This window comes from Mesitornis unicolor, unplaced genomic scaffold (assembly GCF_000695765.1).
Source record: "Mesitornis unicolor isolate BGI_N332 unplaced genomic scaffold, ASM69576v1 scaffold4803, whole genome shotgun sequence".
NCBI lineage: Eukaryota > Metazoa > Chordata > Aves > Mesitornithiformes > Mesitornithidae > Mesitornis > Mesitornis unicolor.
The window spans coordinates 1-14972 of NW_010176574.1; the positions used below are offsets into that span (position 1 = coordinate 1).

Below are 14972 nucleotides of genomic sequence, written 5' to 3' on the forward strand. Positions count from 1 at the left end.
GGGGCCGCCGCATCCCTCCGCACATCTTGGTGAACTGGGCGGTGCAGATCGCCCGCGGCATGCTCTACCTGCACGACGAGGCCATCGTCCCCATCCTGCACCGGGACCTCAAGTCGAGCAACAGTGAGTCCCAACCGGGGTGGGAGGGGTGGTGAGGAGGGGCCTTCAGGCCGCCGATGCCGTGGAGGCGGCAGCGAGGGGTTCCCTGGCTCTGTGCCGCGGCCGGGCTGCCCGATGTGTGGCCGTCTGGGCCCGGCGGCGGACTGCTCGCTGAGGAAACGGGCGCCCAGACCTGGACGGGCACGGTGCAGGAGTCCTGTTTCACCGGGAGATGAGTGTCGCAAGTTGGGCAGCCTCTGCCAGAAGCTGGGGCCGACGGCAGGTTGGTTGCCGTGGCTGTGAGCTGGTTACAGACTCGTGAAAAGGTGGGGAGAAAAGGGTTTACCTGCGATGCACGCAAAGTCCTGCCCTCTCAGATGGGAGCTGACTTAGAAGTGAAGTGGGATAAAGTTGTGCACAACCGCAATTGCACATCGACGAGACTTCTTTTACTCTGATGCATTACATAGTTCTAGTTTTTAAAAGTTACACTGAACCAAGTGCCTTGTAAAGGAAAGTTTTAATAAGGGGTATTGCTTCTGTTTCACTGCTGAACAATCATGTTTCTGGTTTTCATTGCATGGATCTAGCACTGCTAAAATTCACTCAGTGAACACAGACAGAAAAGTCACTAGCTTAAGTTTCCACTACTAGCACAGTAGAAACTCTTGTGCATTTGCCAGACTTGCTCTCAGCCGTTGGCATGGGCAAAAGCACCTTAAAAAGTGAGAGAGTTGCTCAATTCGTGCCTAATGGTCCATCTTTCGATACAAGAGCATCTGAGATTTTGGCTGTTTTGTTGGAAGGCTGGCTTACTAGAATAGAGGTGTTTATGACTTTCTGTTATAGTTGTGTTTTGAATTAGTGGCCCCAAAGTGGAAATAATGTGCTTCCATAAATGTCTGAAGCTGCCTCTACTCTCTCCTTTTTGTTCTGAGTGGGCCAAATGTGCAGAAATATGTTACTCTCTTTTCCCAGTTAGGAGTCCTTAAGTAGTCCAGTAGAAATGAAAAAGCTTCATTCACGTTTGAAGCACTTTGTTTAAAAGGCCTTTGCAGTGTGTCTCGAAGGTCATCATGCATGGGTTGTTAAGACAAGGTTCAGTCATGGGACTGTTCCTGAGAATACTTTCACTATTTGTTTGATAAAGAAAGGACCTAGCTCAGCTACGTTTGTGGTTCTGCTTGTAGCACAAGATGATATACTTCTGGAACGTACCTTTAGGGTCATGGCCAACGCCGTAATTTCTAGCAAGTTGTCTGTGCCTTCCTAGCTTGTTGCTGTGTTTAGAGTGAGCTGCTGTAGCGTTGAGTATTTTGTGGCTTTCCTTAGACAAAGTGGTTGCTGCTTGCTAGCTTCCTGCGGTGACTGGCAAAGTCCGTATCTGAAATTAATTCATAACCCTATGGTATAGTGCAAACCTAGAGCTGAGTCAGTGATTGCAGTGAACTGATTATCATTATCATCTCTGTGTGTGTGGATAATGGCAGAGCATTTTTAAAATATCCTTTTGATTATAACCTCAGCATATGTTCCTGTTCACTACTTTTGTTACTTACTCATTTTGCACATACGATTAACTTTAGCTACTTTGTCTCTCACCCATGTTTTTTTAATCTTGGTGATGCTTGAAGACAGCATTGAATATGATAATTAGAATTATGTCTCTTGATCATCCAACTGAATGATAATATTAGAAGACAATAGTGCACTAGCAGTACAATATCCTAGAGTAATTAAGTTCAACGACCTGAATTTAAAACAATGGCAAATCATGACAGTATCTCCTGTTCTGTTAACTCATCTGTTCATCGAAGATTTCACTTTTTTCCTTTACTATAGTCTTTTCCAGTCTTTCACAGTAGGAGTGGAAAGCTGCTGGGGTTGACTGATCGGCTTCCTTGGTGTAAGTAGTAACAATTCAGTAGAGGCAGATAGGGATCTGGCAGCACTCAGTCCTCAACTGCTCCTTGCTGCTTTCCATGGTCTGCTAATGTTGGTGGTTCAGTGCTCTCCATTAAGCAGCTCTAGGTAGTACACCAATATACCAGTTTTAAGTGCTAGCTTAGTCATTTTTGTTAAGAAGGAATTTTTCTTCCTTGGACAGCAAAATTGGAAAAATGCCTGCCTTTAGCACAGCATGGCAAGGAATGATCACTAAACTGTTTCCCTAGCAAATAGGCAGGAACTAATTTTTCCAACCAGGGGAAGGGAGCTCCTTCCACTAGTATGTTTGATCCAGAGAGGATATGTGTCTGGGCTTGTGGTTGGCAGGTGATAGGGAAAGCAAGCATCTCAAAGGCAAGTGTGTTATTTCTCTTCAAGCAATTTTATGGAGTTGGGATCTATAGGACAGCGTATCTAATGTGGTTTCACTGATGCCAAACTGTAATAACTGGAGAGAAGGTGTCACAAACAGAAGAACCATGAGAGCAGCAGTGTTTTGCGAACAGCAATGCGCATGTAGGATTGTATGCACAAGTTTCCATGGGTTCCTTCTGGGAGGTGGGAAAAGGTTTTAGTTTCTGTAAAAGCAAGAAAAGGGAAATAAGTAGATAAGCAAATAATTTCTATGTTGGGAAGAAAAACTAACAAACTTGGTTGTGAGGGCTGAGCAAGGAACTAAGGAGTATCCCTCAAGTTTTGTTAGCCAAGTCTCTTCAGTTCTGGAATCCATGTAAAATTAACTTAATATTTAAAGGTTATTCAGAAGTAGACAAAGGAAAGGTGTAAAGAACACTTCTAGCTTTAGAGATGTGTGATAAATTGAAACATAGTAACCATGGCCTCTAATGTTGAAAATTGTGGGCACTTTGTAAACCTTGTGCAGGTGACATGGTGAGAAGTTTCTCTGGAAGACAACAGGATCTATTTTGAGAAGATCTTCCTCTACTACTTAGGTAGTTCTTATGTTCTCGGATATACTTTATAGATTAAGGAGATAATCTAAAATTAAGGATTAAGAGGTAGATTTGACTTATCTAAAATATGAAGGAAAAAAATGGGAGAAAATTTGAAGTATTTCAAACCGTAATGAATAGTTAAGGAATTCTGAATTAAATGATACTTTGACTGAAAAGTAGCTGTTTTAAAAATTGTGAAAGTACTTAAGCATTCTTAACTTCTTCTCCTGGGTAGAAGCTTAGTCTTGATTAAGTGTGCAGCTAATTACAAAAAAATAAGTTTTACTGAAAATAAAAAACCACCTATTCATCTATAAGACTGGACACTCATCTTCACCTGTGTCTTTTTAGCACACCTCAGCTGTTTTGCTGACTCTTTGAAAGGGCAACTGTTTTTCTCTGGAGGAATCAAATTCCTTTCTTCTGGTCAAGGTCACCCCATTAGTTACGAGACCTGTGGTTATTTAGGTGCTTGGCACAGCCTTTCCTGGTTCTGTTTTTGTGTTCTGAAGAAAGCTAGTTATGTGTTCAGATAGAGTATGCGGGGTTTTTACTTTCTGAAGGATAGTGTAGAGAAAGCAGAGGGTCATGTTTCTGGGATTGATTTCAGACTGTGTGGTACTTCTGCCTTAAAAAAAAATGCACTTTATCTCTAGTGCAGCAGCTTTGTGTACTTGTAGGATACATTACAAAAAGTTCAGAATATCTTGCTTACGGCATAGAGTCATCCATGAATACAAAGCAAAGCACAAAGTTGATTTGGTGCAGATTATGTGTACTGACACAATACTGATAAAGTACTCTATACCCATTTGCTGTAGATGGATATGTGAGTAGGGTTCAGTTTGATATAGCTTTCACCAGCTCCTCTGACATCCCAGGATCCTTTGCAGCCCTCAGCTCTCTGAAGTGTCTTGAGTTTACATTACTTTTTGAAATTGTCAAGAACAGCTTGAGTTTCAAGGATTGTTGAGTAAGGTCATGGACGTGACAGTGCTAATAAGAGCAATACTTGAATTCTGAAGGAATCAAACATACAAGAAAACAGTGAAACAGCAATTGGACAGTCCACTTTAATGTGACATGCTTCAAACTTGTCTCCTGAAAAACAGTCAGAAAATAGAAATAATTTGATTTTAAAAACCTCAAAAGGAAGTGTGATGTGGTTTGACAGAACTGTTGAATCAGTTGCTTTTGATGAGGGAAGGTGTCCTGAAGTTTGAGAAAAGCAAGAACAAACTATCTCTGGTTCTTCGCTCTTACAGGTTATTTGCAGTAGAATTGCTCAATTTACGTTGTTAATGTTGTTACGTAAACGTAACCTTAAGCAGTAAGATGGATAGGTATTTGAGAACTCATAAAAACTACTTTCCCTCTAAGATTTTCACCTAGCAACTTTAGGCTGGTTACTCAGGCAGAGAAAGAGAAAAAAACTAGAGTTAAGCCTATCTGCTATCTCCTGAACTGATTTTATTTAATCTGAAATCATTGGGGTGCATAATTTGTCTCTGTTTTGAGGAGGGAAGACATGCTCACATCACAAGTACAGCTGTAAGGACTGCTTAGATGTTACTGAATGCTTGAAACTTCAGTATCTTTTAGTGTACAGTTACCAAGAAAATAAAAAATAAAATTATATTACAATTGTGTTTGGTACTTCTGAGGGAGAAGAGAGGAGGTGGCTTTTCAGCAGATTTGAGCTTCTGCTTAACTTTCTTTGTCTGGAAATAGAGTTCCAAGATGTCCTCCACTGACAGTGAAAATTGGAGGTTCTGTCAGTAGCATTGTGTCAATTACTGCTCACCTGTTATATTGTACCAAAATTTTAAAAAAATTTTCTACCGCTGTGTATTCTGCATCTCCTTCTCCTTGTGGCACTCTCATTCGTGGGACTTCTGCTCTTGTGTTCCTTTTCATGTCCCCAGTGTCCTTGCTGTCCAAGGCTGCCCACCTCCAACACACGGCGATTTCTGCCGCCTCCTCTAGCAGGCTGCATATGCTATAATTGGTTTGAAACTGCTTGTATTGCCTGGCTAGCTGCTTAAGCTGCTGCTGGCTGGCCTCTCTGGGGCCTGCAGAGGAATGATATTTTTTTCTGACAGAACTAGCTGCAGTTCCCCTTTCTGTAAGGCAGCTGACTTTCATGAAACCCATAGGAACCATATCTCTGAGAACATGGTATCACTTTGACTAATGTCAGTCAGATAAAATAGCGAGGCCAGAAGTTATTTAGCAGTTTAAAATTCTTATGCAGTTTTCCATGCTGTGTTCATATAGGAAACCATGGCACTTAAATGCACTTAAATTTTTAATTACTTAAATTGCATAAAGCTAGAAATAGTTCTAGGTACAGCAGCTCCCTACCCTGTCTCTATGACCGGCAGTAGCCCTGCCTTGTGCTTTGGTGTGACGATAATGCTGCTGCATTACAACATAAGAACTGATCATACATCCTGAAAAACCTGGTAAGGTATAGCAGGAAGGAACTCTAGTTTTAATAACCTTGTTTACTTAGTATTCTTAAAAACAAACAAACAAAACAAATCCAACAAACAAACAAAAAGCCACCACCAAACGAAAACCCACCAAAACCCAAAATCAAACCACCCCCATGCAAACTGTTATAGAATTGCAGAATTTCGTCAATGATCTATTGTAGGTTAGCATGTAATTGAATTCTAGGTTTTCCTTTTGAATATATTTATGTCACTTGAAAATCATGCACTTTTTTCATAAAACATTGCTCCCACTAATTTGTTTCGTTATTTGATGTGTACTCAGACTATGTAGATAGGGATTTTAGTTTTTTAGAAACCGTGAAGGTTTGTTGGATTCTGTGGGAGCAGCAAATGCTTAGCAGCCTTGAGCTATATTGTATTGTTTTCCAGTTCATCAAAGAAAATGTTACTTGCTGGGTATAAATATGTTGTATATTTTGTGTTCAGAAAGAGATGCTGGAATTAAAGAATGAATTATTTTTGAGTAGCTGATTGCTGCAGTTGTCTCAATCTGCAGTAGCAGTAACTAGTGAAGGATATGTTTTAGCATTTACAATTAATGTTCAGGAACTTAATGATTTTAATACAATATCTGTCAAATGACAGATGTGTGTTGTGACCTACTACTCTGTAGCACAGTATTTGTATGTACAGTCCGTAGGTTGCCAGAGGAGGAGTAGCATTCAGCAGTTACTTTATTTATAGATGAAGACTTAACTGCGGTAGCTGTTTATTTGACCTTGATCTACTATCTTCTAAATTTGCTACTGTTTGATGTTTTTCTGTATCTCAAGTCTGAGGATTAACAGGTGGAAGAAAAATGCTCATTAATTTAGAACAAATTCTCTCAAAGTTAACAAGGCTCAAGTATGTTTACGTATAGCCCATAATGCTGAAAATAAGATTCTAGGCTGAAAAGGCGGCTAAATGTAATATAATCAGCTTAAAATCCAGGAACTTTTAATACCCATATTTATAACTAATTTTTAATGCAGACTTCCATTTTAATGTTTCCCCAGCTACATCCACTTGACAGGTGTAGAGTTGTTCTTTATTTAGTGTTGAGACTCTTTACATCTTTAACAGGCAGGATTATTAATTCAAGAACAATGTTACTTTGAGCTTTTCCTGACCTTACTTGGTTCTTCATGTCTTTCTCCTCTCCCTGTCTTTGTTCTCTCGCTGTAAGACACAATGTTACAGCTGTTTGAAATCTTTTCTTTTTTCTTTTCCTGCTCCATGTTGGACATCTTCCTAGCAAGTTTCTGCAAGAAACTCATCTGCACCAAGGTTTTTGTTGACCTCTTTATGCCCAACCTGAGGAGTCACACTCTAGTCTGTATGTCACATTTACTAACCATCTTTTCTGAAAAAGAGTTCTGTTTTGGGGTAGCATTTTAAATTGAAGTGTTGGATTAGTGTGTGTAATGCTTGAAATCTTTAATATACAAATATTACTTGGTTGATTTTTTTTTTCTTAAAGCTGGTGCCCTGAGGATATGATATGTACCTGCCTTTGAAAATCGCACTGAGTGAGCAACCTGTTTTCATAGAAGTCAATGGAAAAACAGGCAGCTAAACACCTCCCATTAGCTGTTAACTTACACAATTTTGTTCATTCTCTTAAACAGTGAGACATAAATTTAACTGCTGACCATAATGCTTGTGAAATGAGGTATTGTACTTCAATACACAGAATGCAAATAGAGTTTGGGTTTGGGCATTAGAAAGCTTAGCATTAGAGGAGTTTCAGTTAAGGGTATTTTTTTTTCCCTATTGGGGCTGCAAGCACAATCCATGCATTTGGACACTTTTACCAAATATTTAAAAGTTCCATTAAAAAGTTATGTTCTGCAACCTCGAAAGAATAGAGAAGTAACACGTCATTGAATTGTGTTTGGATGTCGAATGCTGTTTTGTGGTTTCTTTGACCTTAGAAGAGAATAGCTTTTTGTTTGCAGCCTCTAAGTTTTCTTATCACTAAGTATAAACTTTCTTCTAAACGTGCTTCAGTGTTTCAAGTTCTGAAACACGATGGCCTTGTACAATGAACATTTGCAAGGAGTGTTTGCAGCATGGGTGATTTCCATCCTTGAATTTTTAGTTCTGATGATCTCTTAAATTTTCAAACATGAAAATTCTCCCCAATGACCTTCAGCAATAATGCTTCTAAAAAGTACAGCAATTTTAAAAATTATTATTGTTATTGAGTTTTGGGTTTTGGTTTTTTGGTGTGGTTTTGTTGGTTTTCTTTGTTAGAGGCAAAATTATGGCACTGAAGTCAACAAAAGACTAGATAATAGATATAGATAAAAATAGATAAAATTTATTAAATACCAAATGACTTGGCTGTCTATAGTAGCAGTACCAAAATAACAACTGATGTCATAAATTTACATTCCTGGACCAAAAGTTTTAAAACTAATTTAATAATTTTTACCTTGCTTTAGAGTTTACCTTAGATCAGTAACTGAAAGTAAGCGGATATTTAAATTTTGACCCACTTACTGCATCTTAAAGTCATGGCTTATATATGGTAAGATGGAAAAGTTACATATTTGTGTAAGGTCATCACAGAAGTATTCTTACTTCTTGGAACTTCCTGCCAAGCTTTTTTTTTTTTTTTTTTTTGGGGGGGGGGTGTCATAGCTGCAGTTAAATCAGTCCTAGACATGCCAATGTTGGCTATATAATCATGCTTTGTTCTCTTCATAGTGACTAAAATCTGTGTTTTGGCAGGTGTGCTATTAACTTGGAGATGATAAGCTGGCCCTCCCTCTTGAAAACGCAGGAGTAACTGCTTCATTGCTGTGGTTTATGATGGGACAAATTAACCCTTAGAGCTGGTTATATTTTAGTTCTAAATATTTAGGCAGTTTTGTGATTTTTCTTTCCAAGTAGTGTCAGATACCTCTGTTCTTTCTGAGATTAATGGTATTTTATTTCCTCATGTGTTATGTAAAAAGGAAGAAATTGTACTTTTTAACTCATTACTGAATATTACGCTAATTATTGAGTCAAAAGAGCAGATTTTCCCTTCCATTTTCTCCTCCCAAGAGAGAGAATGCTGCCGAGTTTGGAGATTTCTCATTTCAAAATAAGTGTTTTCCTTTGCTATAAAGAAGATTAGAGTTCTTGCAAATACACAATCCCAAGGGCCTTCAGGGCTTCAGCTCCTGGAGAATCTGCCAGGATGGAACGCAGGAATCCTTCTACCCCACAGAATATCTTAACAAGTTTGATTCCCTCCCCCCACCCACACCCCCTGTTTTGTATTTTTAAAGAAGTGGGCTCAAAAAATCAGCATGTTTGGGTTTTTTTCTGCTTTGTTTTTATAACAGGTTGTTTGTCAGTAAGGCTTTTTCAAATATTTTTTATAAAAGAAACTGACAACCAAAGTCAGAATTCTTTATGGATTATAACCTATTAAAATTCCTCATAGAAATTATATTAAAGGAGTTTTGTGTTAACTGGTGAGGTTCTAAAAAAGTCAATGACTAAACTTGACTAAGCATCTACAGCCAGAGCGTGTCTGGATTCATAGCAGGATGAAGGCAAAGGGATGGAGACAATTTTTTTTTTGTCTGCAGTTTATTCAGCTGTCTCTTTTCAGTAGTAAATTTCATCAAAGATGATTTTATAATGGAAAAAAGTAGCAAAGCTGGATTCTATCTTTACATCTCTGACTAAAACTAGATGTAAAATAGTTAGATCTATTACCTCTGAAATGCTGCTTGACTTCTCACGTAGGTGATGTGCAGCTTCGGTTAGTAGCGAGCTGTGTGAGGAGCCTTACCCACTCATCTCCAGGCACAGGTTCTCCCCTCTCCCATGTGTCTGCAGAATATGCTCATCTGTTCCTGCATGGACAGTGGGTCTGGGTTAAATCAGCTGAGGGAACTGGCAGAGAACTGCTCTAAGCTGTTTTATTTAGAGCCTTAGTTTTCTGCTGAGCTCTCTGGCTAGTTGAGTCTCCCAAGACTACTCAGTTGCTAGTCTCAGTGCAGGGGTGCAGGAAAAAGCTGAGGATGAGGGGCTGTAACTGCAGAGGAGTTTAAGATAAATATTTTAGTGACAGCAAACTCTGGCTGCTCCTGCTGCTCTGGTACTCGGTTAGTAAGTCATTTTTAAAGGTAGAATGTGCTTTTAATTTTTCAATTATATATCTATCTATTAAACGTCTCTAAATTTTCTTGAATTTTGAAGTCACTTTTTTGTGTGTTAAATATTCTAATTTTAACACATTAAATGTACCTTGATACAGAACACAAAAATTAAAGCAACGAGGAAGTATTTAGTTGCTGAGTGTAATATGCTACAATCAGGAAGAGTATGCCAACTGTGTAAATACTTGCATGTATTCAGAAGCTGTGTTTCCTCTTGGTTAGCTTGCAATACCAAATTGTATCAAGTCATGTTCTATTTACTTAAAAAAACCCCAAAAAACTCCTGTAAATCCACAATAATTTGGAATGAAATAGTCTTGTTTTTTAAACTGAATCTTGAAAAAGTGACTTGACTAATGATACATAAGTTAACTTGTTAGTTCTGAAGGAAGGGTATCCTCTGTCAGCTGGATGCTGTTTTTGAGATTATAAACCTCAGCTGCATTGCCCTGATAGAACTCTGTATGTTGTGTGGCATGCGTTGATTTACTTTGTTTTGAAGAGAATGGCCAAGTCCTGAATTTGGAGTTAGGGAGGTGATTAGTATGTTTTCTGAAAGTTTGTTGGAGGAACCTGCCTGATGTGTTATTTATTGGCTAAGACTCCTTTTGCAGTTTGAATATAATTGCTTTAGTTTGCTCTGCATTTATTTTTTTTTTTAGGAATAGGTTCCTTAAAAAAAACAACAACTCAATTTCATAACAAAGGTGGCATTCTTTAAGGAATGGATAAACAACCACTTTGTTCTGTAGAGTTTGAAACTAGACAGATATTTTAGAAATGACTGATTAATCATCTAACTATTATTACTAACTGTTCTTAGCATTTCTTTCTAATCTACCTGCATTTGGGTCACTGTTTTTTTGTATAGCTGCCTTATAAAAAGCTAACAGCAAACAAAGAAAGAGCTTAAAAGAAAGTAAGTGCTGTTTCAAAGCAGGGAAGTTCCTACTTTGGTAGATGCTGTAGAACTGAAAGTTTTGATTTTTAAAGCTAAGCTTCAGTGTTGACTGATTTCCATGTAATTGTAAAATTATGGAGGAATTGCTGTAATGAGGTGAGTTTCTTAAATGTATTTAAAGAGGAGAACTAAGGCTTAATATTTTCTTAAACAGAGAACTTGAGAATTTTTAGTGTACAGTCTGCTTTTCTTTTTTTTTTTTTTTTTTTTTTTTTTTTTGCTGATGCAGTATCCGAATCCTGGATTTTTCAGAATTTACTGATGATTTACTGTTTAAATTGTTTATTTGAATGTCTCATTACAAACACTTGTTACGTTTGGTACTTCCTCTTAAAGCACAATAGAAATTTCAGGTTTGCATTAGAGAACTGTCTGAACAGCAAGTGAAGCACAAGTGGCAGGCAGTGAAGTAACTCACAGCATCTGCAGCCCATGCCAATAACTTGTTAAAACTGCTTCTTTCTCTCAAGTTTCCATTTGCCCAAAGTTGCTTTAATAATGGTTATTAAAGAGGTGAAAGGGAAGCAAAAAATGGTGATGCAGGGTGTGTTGAAGTTGTTGAAATCTCCCATCCCTCTTTCTTCTTTTCCTTTTGTTTCCTTCAAACAGCCAGGTGACTCCCTGGCATACTCATGCTTTGGTGGTTTTCCTGTGCCACGTGTCCCACTGTGAGATGCGTTTTTCTTACTGGGTTGGTGTGTATTTGTAATTCATGCTGTCAAGGACTTTTTGTGTCAAGTCTTGTCTTGTTTTGGCTTTTCAATTGGGAACACTTTGCTCAGGCTTTTTTTTTTTAATATATCTTGGCTTCTGTGAAGTAGGATTTTTATTTTTTTTAAGATAGACATTTTTAGACAAATACATTTAAGAACAAACTGTTGAGTTGTTTTCAGTTTAGTCTGAAAATTAAGAAATGGCTATATGCCTGCTGTAAATGGATGTAGATGATAGAGAAGGACAGTATCCCTGTAATAAAAGGTAGAGAAATGCCTCCTGCATATGTAACGAGTGTTTAAAGGGTGAAATTACCTTGCTGATGGTGAACTCTAAACTTAGTCTAGTGACAGAATCACAATCTGACATACTAACTACAGAGGTAGCTGTTATCCTGAACCTATATGAGAAAAGCAAGGTATTAAAAAAAACAACAACGCTCTATAGGCAGGTGTATCATCTTTTGTATGTGTTGAACATGTTCTGATCAATTACTGTTTATGCTGTGATAGTTAATTTGTGTTTTAATTGCTTAATGTTTTCACTATGATGGTTAATTTGTAGTTTAAAAACTGGGCATGGCTTCTATAAGCAGTGTTGAAATTTTAATGTCTAATTACAATCTGAACCAAACAACAGCTCCAAATAATGGAGGTGAGTCTCTTAATATTGACGAGGTACTGTTTCTTTAACTGCATATGCAATGTTTAATAAGATTTTTTTTTTTTGCCTGTTAGTTCCCAGGTAAAGATACAAGGTTGCCCTGCTGGTTTTGTTGTGTTGATTTAGTGAATTAACAGGAACCAGATTCACTTCCAGACAGTTGGAGAGGGAACTGGCTGAGTGCAGGGGTGTGAGGGGCTGAACGACAGTAGCAGCATTGTCTGGACAATCTCTGTTTGCAAGTAGAGGTATGCAGTGTATCATCATTTATCTATTTTTGGTCTTCTCCAAGAACGACTTTATCAGCAGTGGGAAATGTAGTGGGCACATAGGCAGTCTTAACTGTAATGTTAATAACTTAAATAGTTATGCTATTAAATAGCTTATGTTTGTGAAAACCATGGTAGCCAGCTATTGAGCAAGCTGTAGATAAGGTAGCCAGAAGCAGTTGGTGGCAAATAACTAACTTGAGAAAATATGGTTACATAACATTTTATTTATAGTAGCAACAAATAGAGAATGTAAAGAGGATACAGTAGAAGGTATAAAGAGAGCAGAAAGAGGCTAGGAGGGATAGAAAATATTTGACTATTTCAGGATGGTATTTTAAAAATTTAAGCATTAAAAGATAGTTTGGATTCGGTACAGGTCAATCCTTTGACTTGGCTTCTCTCAGAATACCTTGTTTACTCAACTGGTTTAAATGGTTAACAAGTGAAAATGGTCACCTGAAAGTGCTAGAATGCATTATGAAATAAAACTGATTTTAACAGCACAAAGCCTTTGGATTTCAAGAAACTTAACAAATGAAATATTGTATTAGATGGGGACTTTTGAGATAGATAAGATTGGAGAAATATAATCTACAATTTTAAGCAACACAGAAAGAAGTAGGACTGTAGTAAATAACCTGCATTATAAGGGTAGCATTGAAGAGCTTAGTGCAAGGTGGAGGTTTCCTGGGTATGTTGCCAACTAAAAGGTCTGTCCAGGCTTCCCTCCAGCTTGCTTTAAATACAGTCCTAAGAAATAAAAAGGAGACAAACTGAGGCAAGAATGTGAGCCTTCACTTAAAATTATGCTTTAAACAAAATGCTTGCAATTTAAACATACTTTCAATTCCTCTCCAGACTTGCAGCTTAGTCCTGAAGGTAACACTGAGGGAAGTACTGGCTGTCTCGGTAGGTCCAGTTCCGTTGCAGTCTTGGGCAACTGTGTGGTAGGTTTAGTTTTAAAAAGCATGCGGAACATCTTATATACTTTTACACCATAAAATCTTTGCAGTGTGCCATAACATTAGTAGAAAAAGACTCTAAAGGGCCAAAAGAGGGTAAGATAAAAGGGGCAATATCTTAAAATCTGATGATGACGCTCTCCCCATACTCATAGCTCCAGACCTAGAACTGAGTTAATCACTGGCATACATGTATTTCATGAAACTATTGAAAATAACATCCAATAATATATCTTTGTCCTCCAGCTAGAAATGGTTCTGGGCATATGCTGTCTGTCATATTCACGCAGTGCCTGGTATACGGCACCCTAACCTCTGCTGCTACGATGTTAAGAAATTTGCTTTTCCCTTGATCTCATTGCAGAAAGGTAGAGTCATAAAGGGAGGTGTGCTAAACTCAGAACTGAGTTGAAAATTATGTAAGTGGTAGGGAAAATATGCGACCGTCAAACATTTGACTAAATATTTTGTTTTGACTGCAGTACCTGCAATGTTTGAATAACAGTCCAAGATGACGTTTTATGTTAGTATGCACAAAATAGTCTTCTCACATCCAACTTGGTCTCCTTCTCTTAGATTTTTGAATAATTCAGAAATAGTCAAAGTGTATGGTTTTGCTTTTGTGAAAATAAATGAGATTGACATAGGATTTTGTTACACTTCTACATTCCTAATCTAATTCACGTTTTTTGATAGGTTTGAATTTATTTTCAAATGAGCTTTGTACTTTTAAATATTTTAGTCTTTATTTGCCAGAAGGAAAGCACTAATGCAAGTATGAACTTTATACTTTGTGGAAAAGAAAATGTCTGAAAAGTGTTAAAATTAAACTAGAAAGTGCTAAACTGGCTCTTACCCAACTTAATATTGTAAGTTTATTGGAGTCTGCAAAGACAGTTTACAGGGTTTGAAGAAGAAACAAGTGGAGATGAGTGACCACGGGAAGTATGAGATTGTAGAAGTGCCTCCTCCCAGGTTAGCAGCCAGCAGGGGCCAGGAAGCTGCAGTGGTGGCAGAAGGATGCTGTAGTGAAGGTTGCTAGGCTGCTGTGAGGGAAGCACTTACAGAGCACTGCTCAGCTATGCCGAGCATTTTTACTACACAGCTGCTAAGTAATCTGTGTGTGTTTGTAGTACTGCTGTTTTCCCGGCTACCGGCCGGAAAGGGAAGTTTGAACTGCTAAGAAACATTGTCCCTTTGTAGGATGAAACTTGGTGACATGCCAGTTACTACCTTTTGCAAGACTGTCTGTTTTTCGTTTCGGTCACATTGACTGACAAGGAATGTCAGGAATTCTGCTGAGCATGTTTGAAATCAAATAGCAAACAATAGGTCTTTGATTCAAGTATAAAAGTATAAAAACTCTTGCATGATTTTAACTTGTTCTGGTGGTTGACTGGTGAGCTCTTGGTTTGTACCATTTTGGCCTTCATTTTATCTACTCTGTGTTAAGAAGCTTGCTGGAGGCAGAGTGTGGGTTCTCCTTTTTCATCTGGGTTTGATGTAATTTTTGAAATATTTTAAGAGTGTAATTAATCTGTACCAGTAAAAATGATTTATTGCAATTGCAAATGCAAGGTCATCAATTTTTTTCCTCTATAAGGGAAGGGAATTCTTCATCTGCTTTTTTAATAGTGGATTCCCAGTACTGTGTTTTGCTGTATGTACAGTTGGAAAACACGTGCATTTATGTTTCTTCTTATTTGTAATTTAACCTTTGATCCATGTCCCAGG

The 14972-nt window shown here is 38.0% G+C and overlaps 1 protein-coding gene across 1 annotated transcript in view; it reads left to right on the plus strand.

Annotated features, from left to right (window-relative positions):
* The first annotated feature begins 8 nt into the window (after positions 1 to 8).
* Positions 9 to 14972, plus strand: part of LOC104538538 (mitogen-activated protein kinase kinase kinase MLK4) — a 37956-nt gene continuing 22992 nt past the window's right edge. Inside the window, exon 1 of the mRNA XM_010181772.1 lies at positions 9 to 123. Within this exon, the coding sequence (XP_010180074.1) occupies positions 60 to 123 (64 nt within the window). The 5' untranslated portion in view covers positions 9 to 59. The remainder of the gene's footprint in view (positions 124 to 14972) is intronic.